General features: G+C 41.5%; 1 protein-coding gene across 1 annotated transcript; it reads right to left on the reverse strand.

The window, feature by feature from the left end:
• Positions 1-6,929: 6,929 nt before the first annotated feature.
• or108-1 (odorant receptor, family D, subfamily 108, member 1) lies at positions 6,930-7,889 on the reverse strand. Its single transcript, XM_034293019.1, is given in 3 exon segments — positions 6,930-7,482; positions 7,484-7,602; positions 7,605-7,889. Coding segments are annotated over 3 exon segments (957 nt in total).
• Between the last annotated feature and the right edge of the window lie 3,515 nt (positions 7,890-11,404).

Raw genomic sequence — 11,404 nt, forward strand, 5'->3', positions numbered from 1 at the left:
TCACCCTATTTCTTGGAAGTATGTGGTATCCAATTTGTAGTTACTATCCAACTCCCCAACTGGTACAGGAGTGGGATAGCTTGGGGCATGCATCCTAAAACATGTGTATCGCTCTACTCTGGTTAGGAAGTCATCCAAACCTGATCAGCTGTTGACTTCAGACAGCCACCCGGCCAGAACCACCCTCCCCTAACCTGAACTGTGCTGAGGCAATTGTGCACCACCTAATAGACCTCCCAGTCACAGCCGGCTGGCTGTGCGACAACCTGCAATCAGAGCTGTCCCCTCGGGCAGAAGGCTGAGGTCTATCAGAACCAAAACCTCTCACAACAAGAACAGTTTCTTTCCTACAGCATTAGGCCTTATGAACATTTACCCGGAGCCAAACTGATTTTAGCCCGCTCCCCAAATAAACACACAACCCTGAACTGGACAAATGTATTACCCCTTCCCAAATACACACACAACCTTTGACTGGACAAATCTATAATCCCTCATCAAATAAACACACAACCCTCAACTGGACGAATCTTGCACCTTGAATATTTTATTAGTAATTTATTAATGCTCAGTCCATTGTTTTTGTGCTCGGTCCACTGTTCTTATTATGGTTTTATTTCCCTTATTCTTTTTTATTAATTGTTGCACCAACAGCCAGAACAAATTCCTTGTTTGTTGTGAAACCTAGCAATAAAACTCTTTCTGATTCTGATCAAAAAGAGATCTAGTTGCTTGTATGCACTTAAATCAAAGTACTAAACCTGCTCGGCCAATCTGTAAATGAACAAAATACTAACAAAGGTTTCTGAAAAATTACATTAACATTATATTTGATATATAAGTTCATTTATATAATAAGTTCTATTATTTACATTTCAACAAGCCATGTTCTAAAAATTCCACCTCATCAAATGTAAGCTAGGGCCCCTGAGAAATCATTTCATAAACCCAGCTGATTTCTTATTGTTGTACACAGACGCCGTCTTGAAGATTTCGTCCTTATAAACCCTCACAGGGACACATTGCGCCGTTTGTGTCCTTGCAGTTTAATTACTGACTGACTGAGACTGTAAACAAAGCACTGATAGCTACTGTAAATAGAGGGATTAGATTTATTGTCTCATGACGCCTCAGGTTGTTATCAGGACATGCTGTAGGACCCTGATATTGTTATGTATGTTCCTTGTGTCCTGGAAGCAGTGACGGTCCCACTCCATTAGGGTGCCAGGGGCAAGAGCCCAACCTTGTATATATAATGCCCATCATTATATTATATACTGTAAGTAACTGATAATGCTAAATAATTTGTATGAATTGGTTATAAATGTGTATACACATTTGTTATATATATATATATATATATATATATATATATATATATTTACAGTATCTCATAAAAGTGAGTACACCCCTCACATTTTTGTAAATATTTGATCATATCTTTTCATGTGACAACACAGAAGAAATGACACTTTGCTACAATGTAAAATAGTGAGTGTACAGCTTGTAAAACACTGTAAATTTGCTGTCAAAATAATTAAACACACAGTGAAAATGTCAAAATTTGGTGTCATCGCTCTCACACTCCCTCATACTGGTCACTGGAAGTTCAACATGGCACCTCATGCCAAAGAACTCTCTGAGGATCTGAAAAAAAATATTGTTGCTCTAAATAAACAGGCCTCGCCATGGTCGACCAAAGAAGTTGAGTGCACATGCTCAGCGTCATATCCAGAGGTTGTCTTTGGGAAATTGACGTAAGAGTGCTGCCAGCATTGCTGCAGAGGTTGAAGGGTGGGGGGTCAGCCTGTCAGTGCTCAAACCATACGCCGCACACTGAATCAAATTGGTCTGCATGGCTGTCGTCCCAGAAGGAAGCCTCTTCTAAAGATGATGCAAAAGAAAGCCCGCAAACAGTTTGCTGAAGACAAGCAAGACATGGATTACTGGAACCATGTCCTGTGGTGTGAATAGACCAAGATAAACTTATTGGTTCAAATGGTGTCAAGTGTGTGTGGTGGCAACCAGGTAAGGAGTACAAAGTGTGTCTTGCCTACAGTCAAGCATGGTGGTGGGAGTGTCATGGTCTGGGGCTGCATGAGTGCTGCAGGCACTGGGGAGCTACAGTTCATTGAGGGAACCATGAATGCCAACATGTACTGTGACATACTGAAGCAGAGCATGATCCCCTCCCTTCTGAGACTGGGACCCAGGGCAATATTCCAACATGATAACAACCCCAAACACACCTCCAAGATGACCACTGCCTTGCTAAAGAAGCTGTGGTTAAAGGTGATGGACTGGCCAAGCATTTCTCCAGACCTAAACCCGATTGAGCACCTCTGGGGCATCCTCAAATGGAAGGTGGAGCAGTGCAAGGTCTCTTACATCCACCAGCTCTGTGATGTCGTCATGGAGGAGTGGAAGAGGACTCCAGTGTCAACCTGTGAAGCTCTGGTGAACTACATGCCCAAGAGGGTTAAGGCAGTGCTGGAAAATAATGGTGGCCACACAAAACATTGACACTGCACATGCCGACTTGACCATTAAACTTGCACCTTTAACCTTTCCCTCATTGCACATTTATAACTGCCACTGTACTTGCATTTTTCAATTATCACATACACGTCTACCTCGGGAACCTCATTGCTGTTATGCCTGCATTTCAGTTGCACATGCTACCCTACTCCTTCAATTTGCCTCGATTGCAAATTCAGAATGCCATTGAGAATCACCATATATGCTTAATACCTGTACATTTGCTATAAATATGTGCATTTTCACTTATGGGTGTACTCACTTTTGTTGCCAGTTTAGACATTAATGGCTGTGTGTTGTGTTATTTTGAGGGGACAGCAAATTTACACAGTTATACCAGCTGTACACTCACTACTTTACATTGTAGCCAAGTGTCATTTCTTCAGTGTTGTCACATGAAAAGATATAATCAAATATTTACAAAAATGTGAGGGGTGTACTAACTTCTGTGAGATACTGTGTATAAATATATACTTCTCTGGCCTTTCTCATGTTGATGGATGACTAATGGATTACAGTCTGTGTGTCACTTCAAATGTATACCCCGGGGAATCAGGTTGCCATGGGTGACCACTTAAGAGGTCACAAAGACTCAGATAAACATAAAAAATGACATTAATAATGTTACCCAGGGGTGCAAATTGTTGTGGCGCGCGTTTTTGAGGGACACTAATATTTCTTGATGACAATAAACTAAAGATTTCACACAATTTAAGCGATAACAGCTTTGTGTCTTGTTGGGTGTGCCTCCACCAGCTTTACACACCTGGATCTGTGCAGGTTCTCCCACTCCTTACAAACCCTCTCAAGCTCTTTTACACTGGATGGGGAGCATTGGTGAACTGCAATCTTCAAGTCTCCTCACAGTTTTCCCGTGGGGTTCTGGGCTTTGGCTTGGGCAAGAATTGACATTCATGGACTTGTCCTAAAGCCACTCCATTGTTGCCTAGGTTGTGTGCTTGGGGTTGTTGTTGTGCTCAAAGATGAATCTTCACCCTTGGTCTGAGGTCCTTTTCTCTATAGATGAGATGTTTAAGGACTTCTCTGTATTTTGTTCCATTCACCTTTCCCTCAATCCTAAACATGTTTCACCATAAGAATGGTATAAGCAAGGTATTACCTTGTTTTTGTAGTTTAATTCAGTTAATAAGATGATATTGGTGTTATTCAGATCATATAATCGTTTTGCTCATGAGTCCAGACGACATGTCATATGTGTGATACTCAGCATTGGTTTCTGTTATAGCGGCCATATTAGGTTCACCTCCTCGACCAATGTCCTTATTGTCTGGTTTCTTACAGTGTCCTCCATAAGTATTGAGACGGTCAAGTCAAAAATTATATTTTTGCTGTGCAATCAAGGTATATGAAAATACAATGAAAAGATGAATAGGAGGCAAACATACAGAATTTCACCTTTTATTTCTGTCCGTTTTACCAAGTCAGAATAACAGAGGTTTGTCAGAGGTCCACCCCACCATTTGGTGCATGTTGTGCTGGGAACAATCTGTCATCCAACACAAAGCCAGGGATGTGGTGAGGTTTTGAGCGAGAGGGTAATTGGCACACTGACTGCAGGATTGTCAACTGAAGCTGTTGCCAAATAATTTAATGTTAATGTTCCTACCATAAGCGACATTCAAATTCACAATCACAGACAAGATGTAACTACCTAAGCCCATGATTTCAACATCTGTGTCTTCTAACTTTTCCCAGGTAGTTGCAGTAAATGAGAATGTCTCAGTCAACTTACCTGGTAAGACTAGGTAAAAAAATGAGTGAATGTTAATTTGTCACAAAACATGATTATAATGACACCAATATGTGTTTATTTATTACCAATAGGTTGTTTATTTAAGGTGTTTCATATTTGGATTGCAGCTCAAGGTGCATTAAAGATGAGGAATTCATAATTTGATATATTGAGGACATATGGATTAAAGAACAGCACATGATCAACCAGTAAGCCTTAACCTCTATAAACACACAGAAAATGTAATCTTACAGAAACTGTATGCATTAATCATTATGTCAATTAATGAATAGACACCCTGTACAAATTATGATTTAAGAAAACGAGATATGAATGGTGATCAAACTGTATACTGTAAATTGATTTGCAGATGATGTACACACAGTATAGTGCAGGGTCTCTGCCTTGGGGGAGATTACAGTTTTAGTGCAGTATGTGGAAGCTGTTCAATTTTTAACACACTGAGAGTGTTTTTATGGGTCTGTTGGTAATGATCTGTTTTCATACTTGCAAAATAAACAGGCTGCCAGCGGAAATGGAGTGTGCGTCATGAGCTTTATGCCCAGGCTCTGCGATCTGCAGCCTTCAGCGAATGTAAATCATTGAGACAAACAGAGCCAGCAGCAGCATTCTGTTGTAAAGGACCAGGGTATTTTGTGTGCACCTGAGTATATAGGCATTTCCAGCATCCATTTGAAGCAAAATGTAATTTCCGGAACATATAGATGCCCCCATGTCGAACAAACAAATTGTCTGTATGCATGAATACTATCTCACCAACATTTGGTTCTATTACACTTGTGAGGTTCTGTTGCAAATCTCTATACCACAATGCCTGAATGATGTGTAGACAAGGGCTTTGATATTGAATTTTGAAGTGTGATACTAAATTGAGCAATAGGTTACAAAGACACATTTAAAATCCTCGTTTAAAGCCCCCATGAAGTATAATTTAAAGTATTATTTTTTTTTAAATCTCTGTCAGTGTCTTAATTAAATAAACTCTCAATGTCTCTACTGGTTCCCCGCCATCACGCATCACTCCTCCATGCCAACCTATCTAACCACGCCCCTCATCACCCGAATATTCATCACCTGTGTTTGATTATCACCTGTCCCTTGGTTACCCTTTATATTCCATTCTGTTCATAGTTCCTTGTGAGGTACTGTTCGTTCACGACTTTACAATGGCCTCCAGGTTCCTACTCCCAGTGTTGTTTTTGCCTAAGTGTATCAGACCTTCGCTATCCTTGTTCATTTTGACCTCGACTCTGCCTAGCCCTTCTTGTACTGTTGCTTCCACTTACTGCTCGTCTGTATACCGACTTATAGCCCTGCTTTGGGACCCTGTCTCTGGATTGGGGACTGTGTGCATTTCTTATTAAATTGGATACCCATCCTGGGTTTATGTACTCGTGACATACACTCACCTAAAGGATTATTAGGCCGGTCGGAGTATTTCACAATCTGCTCAGTTACTGGGATTTTCACGCACAACCATTTCTAGGGTTTACAAAGAATGGTGTGAAAAGGGAAAAACATCCAGTATGCGGCAGTCCTGTGGGCAAAAATGCCTTGTTGATGCTAGAGGTCAGAGGAGAATGGGCCGACTGATTCAAGCTGATAGAAGAGCAACTTTGACTGAAATAACCACTCGTTACAACCAAGGTATGCAGTAAAGCATTTGTGAAGCCACAACACGCACAACCTTGAGGCGGATGGGCTACAACAGCAGAAGACCCCACTGGGTACCACTCATCTCCACTACAAATAGGAAAAAGAGGCTACAATTTGCACGAGCTCACCAAAATTGGACAGTTGAAGACTGGAAGAATGTTGCCTGGTCTGATGAGTCTCGATTTCTGTTGAGATATTCAGATGGTAGAGTCAGAATTTGGCATAAACAGAATGAGAACATGGATCCATCATGCCTTGTTACCACTTTGCAGGCTGGTGGTGGTGGTGTAATGGTGTGGGGGATGTTTTCTTGGCACACTTTAAGCCCCTTAGTGCCAATTGGGCTTCGTTTGAATGCCACGGCCTACCTGAGCATTGTTTCTGACCATGTCCATCCCTTTATGACCACCATGTACCCATCCTCTGATGGCTACTTCCAGCAGGATATGCACCATGTCACAAAGCTTGAATCATTTCAAATTGGTTTCTTGAACATGACAATGAGTTCGCTGTACTGAAATGGCCCTCACAGTCACCAGATCTCAACCCAATAGAGCATCTTTGGGATGTGGTGGAATGGGAGCTTCGTGCCCTGGATGTGCATCCCACAAATCTCCATCAACTGCAAGATGCTATCCTATCAATATGGGCCAACATTTCTAAAGAATGCTTTCAGCACCTTGTTGAATCAATGCCACATAGAATTAAGGCAGTTCTGAAGGCGAAAGGGGGTCAACACAGTATTAGTATGGTGTTCCTAATAATCCTTTAGGTGGGGGGACACTCCATATTCTTTTCACATATCTGTATGCATAAATAATGAATATGAGCTTCCCTTGACGGAAAGTCACCAAAACCTGAAACTCACCAGTTTTCTGACACTTTTTACAGATTAGTTACATGCATCTTCTTTCCCTATTCCAAACCCTGGATCATGATACGCAGAAACCTTACCTGAAGATCAGGTGTCAACTGCTTGAACTTTAACTCTAAAAAGGATTGCTACAACTTTGCTCTTGATCTCTTTAGTTTTCAGAGAATAGACGATAGGGTTGAGACAGGGCGGGGTACAGGTAGCTAACGATAGTCTGAGCACACGCAGGTCGGGGTCAATTTTGACTTTTGCCAGTAACCCGACCAGGAAAATAGTTAGCATTGGGATGAAGGTTATGGCCACGAGAATGATGTGCTCTGTGCATGTGGCCAGTGCTTTCACGCGACTCTCCATACTTTTCATCCTGTACACAGCGATTAGAATACTGACATAGGACAGAATAATAAATGACAATGGGCCATTAAGAAAAAGTATGCTCAGGGCTGAAGCCATGGCCCATTGCAGGGTGTTGTCATTACACGCTAGCCTAAACACTGGTGCGTAATCACAGAAATAGCTGTAGACATTAACGGAATTGCAGTAGGACAACCAAGTCATGATTGATGTGGAGAATATCTGCAAACTGAGACAGAAGGTCCACAGGCAACCGAGAATACACAACATTCTTGTCATGGTGTTGACAAATGGCAACCAAACGGTCGAAGGAGAGTATAGTGATGGCGCACGTTTCCATAGACATAAAAGCATAGAAAACATACATCTGGATGATGCACAGATTTTACGGCTCAAAATTGTCTTTAGCAAGAGAAACGTTTTTAGCATCCCGGGGATAATGCACGTGTTCAGCAGCAGATCAACCACCGCTAGGTTGCCCACAGCCATGAACTTGGGGTTGTGGAGGCGATGGTCCACCGTTATTATATAGATCAACATGGTGTTGAAGAGGACTGTCACCACGTGAACAAAGGCGAGGAAGATAAAGTAGAGGTTGGCGAAGGGCAGTGTGGTGAAGCCGATGATGTAGAAGCCTGGTGGGTGGATCAGAGTGGAGGAGTCGTTCCATCTGGCTTGTCGAAGGAATCTCATGGTTGTGCTCCTGGTTAATCCATGCACGCACACACAGAAAAGAGTTAGAAATGTGTGGATTATAATGACTCATCAATAAGTCATGAATAGTAGCACAATCATGTCTAGAGGTTTAAAATGTGATTTAAAGCCATTTACCTATTTCCTAATGTTGTCTCCTAAACCCTATAGCCCTGGGCAACATACCGTGCACGTTTATGAAGTTCCAGAGGAGTATTGTAGTGATGGTCTCGGTTTGTCCGTTTGGCTGTGTTTCACAGCAAATTGGTTGCAGGTTTTGTCAGAGAATGTCCCATCCTACAACACCAACAGCTGCATCTTTGCACATATTTAAGTCCACAACTGTCCCCTGGAGATGTCATTAACATGGCAAATATACTCTCCAAGTTATGGAAGTTACTGTCTTCTGGTTAATATAGCTTACAATAATTGATCCGTGGAGAACCCAATAAAATGGAATAATTAGTCACAGATTTGTCTTTGAAGACAACACATAATAAACACAATAAAGCCTCATTTGTTGTCTAATTTAGCTGTTGTTTTCAGTAGATAATGAGAAAAAAATAGATTATTTCCCAAGGTGGGGTTGTCTGTAATCCCATGTAAAGTTGCCCAATTTTGATTTCTAATATAGTGAGGAGAGGATATTCGGAATCCTCCCACAAATATTTCTATAAAAGACTTATGTGTGAGAATATAACATATTCACTAAGAATTTGTTTTTCTACCATTATCCTCTTGAACAAATTGTCTGTGAACACATTGATGCCGAATACAACGCTAACGGAAATGAATTTGTTGTTGTTTGCAAAACAAAAGTCAATTGATTGAAGCACCTCTAGTCACTGAACTAATTTGGGGACAGGAAACAATCACTGCTAGTAGTAGCCGGTAGTAGCCTGCTGCAAGAGTAGACAGCCGGGAGTGCTGTGGTTTGTAGAGATCGTGGCCATTCCTAAATGTGAGGACGCATTGTTGCAAGCAGCAAGGCTGGAGTTAGGCCACCCTCTGTTGGCTTGGCTCCTGAGAGGGACAGGTTAGTGCGTGGTGCCCTACCAGCTGATGTTATCAGCACAATACATTGTGCTTGGGCTGTGTCTACTTCTAAGGTGTATGCAGGGAAACTTAACTTTTTATCACAGTGGTGTGGAAGTCTTTCTATGGACCCAATGAGGTAGGAGTGATTCACTCTGTATGCAAGGGACAAGGGCAAAAACCAATTTTGGATGGCTGTGATTTGCGGGTGCCCTCAGGCGGCATCGCATTAAAAAACAATTCTGTAGTGGACATCACTGCATGGGCTCAGGAACACCTCCGAAAACCATTGTCTGTAAACATAGTACGTCGCTGCATCAGGTTGTTATCAGCGCACCATGCAAGTTTGAACTACCATGCAAAGAAGAAGCCATATATAAACAATATCCAGAACCACCGCTGCCTTCTCTGGGTTTTGATGGACTGAGGCATAATGGAAAACTGTCCTGTGTTCTGACAAATCAGAATTAGAAATTATTTTTGGGATTTATGGATGCTGCATCTTCTGGACTAAAGTAGAGAGGGACCATCCAGCTTGTATTCAGGGCACAGTTCAAAAGCCAGCATCCATGATGGTATGGGGGTGCATTGGGCACATGGCATGGGTGACTTGCACAACTGTGAAGCCACCATTAATGCTGAACAATATATACAGGTTTCGGAGCAACATATGCTTCCATACAGACTACGTCTTTTTCAGGGAAGGCCTTGCTTATTTCAACAATACAATGCCAAACCACATTCTGCATGTATTGCAATATCATGGCTCCATAGTAAAAGAGTCTAGGTGCTAAACTGTGCTGCCTGCAGACCAGACCTGTCACCCACTGAAAACATTTGGCGCATTATGAAACGAGAAATATGACGAAGGATACACCAAACTGTTGAGCAGATGAAATCCTATATGAAGCAACAATGGGAATACATTTTAAATACTTTCAAAATTAAAGCAATTGGTCATCTCAGTTTCCAAACACTTGGTATTCTTAAAAGAAGAGGTGATTTTTCCAAAAACTAAATGTCTCAGTTTCATTAATTGATTTGTTGTCTTTGTACTATTAGATTAGATTCAACTTTATTGTCACTGAACAGTGCAAGTACAGTACAACAACATGGAGTTTGCATCTAACCAGAAGTGCAAATACAGGAGTGCAGAAAAATGTATATGTATATGTATAAAGGTGTGCAATTAATGCAAATGCATTACATATGGCAATTCTAAATGGCTAGTGGAAAATTCACAAATTCACAGAAAATGTACAGGTATTAAGTGTAATTGGCAATTCTCAATGTCGTTCCGAATTTGCAATCGAAGCAAATTGAAGGATTAGGGTAGCATGTGCAACTGAAATGCAGGGATAACAGCAATGAGGTTCCCGAGGTAGACGTGTATGTGATAATTGAAAAATGCAAGTGGCAGTTATAAATGTGCAATGAGGGAAAGGTTAAAGGTGCAAGTTTAATGGGCAAGTCGGCATGTGCAAATTAAATGCAGGAATAGCAACAATGTGAACTGGAAAATCTTTTCAGACTTGTCCAGAAGTGCAGAGGGAGTGTAAAGTTAGTGATGGGGAGTCACAGAGTTCAGCAGGGTTACAGCAGATGGAAAGAAACTGATCCTGAGCCTGCTGGTTCAAGAACGGAGAGACCTAGACCGCCTGCCTGATGTGAGGAGGGCAAACTGTTTGTGAGTGGGAAGGGTCTCTGGTGATGCCATGTGCCCTATGCAGACACCACTTGCACTGGAGGTCTACAATGGCAGGGAGCTGGATACCCGTGATATGCTGGGCGTTTTTCACCACCCGTTGCAGGGCTTTCCAGTCAGCTACAGAGCAACTACCAAACCACACTGTGGTACAGTTAGTCAGAATGTTCTCGATTGTGCAGCAGTAGAAGTTCACAAGGATCTTAAAACTGTGTACAGGAATGTAGTTAAGGGTGAAGAGGGAGTACAGGAGGGGGCTCAGCACCCAGCCTTGTGGAACACCAGTGTTCAGGATCAGGGTGGAGGAGTTGAATTTGTGTGAATTTGTCTGACCTCCAGTGCAAGCAACGTCTGATTATGGTAGTTTTCAGTTGTTGCAGGTATGTGTTTACCTCAAACCTCACTGCTGCTATCCCTGCATTTCAGGTGCACATACACATTGTACATTCAATTTGCCTTCATTGCATATTTAGAATTCCCATTGTACTTTGATTTTACAGTTGTTACATACAGGTGCTTGTCATAAAATTTGAATACCATAAGAAATGTGATTTATTTCAGTAATTCCATTCAAAAAGTGAAACTTGTATAATGTATACATTCATTCCACACAGACTGATATATTTCAAGTGTTTATATCTTTTAATTTTGGTGATTATAACTGACAACTAATGAAAACCCCAAATTCAGTATCTCAGAAAATTTGAATATAGTGAATAGGTTCAATATTGAAGACACCTGGTGCCAGTCTCTAATCAGCTAATTAACTCAAAAC

The sequence above is a fragment of the Esox lucius genome, chromosome 7, assembly GCF_011004845.1.
Source record: "Esox lucius isolate fEsoLuc1 chromosome 7, fEsoLuc1.pri, whole genome shotgun sequence".
In the NCBI taxonomy this organism is placed as follows: domain Eukaryota; kingdom Metazoa; phylum Chordata; class Actinopteri; order Esociformes; family Esocidae; genus Esox; species Esox lucius.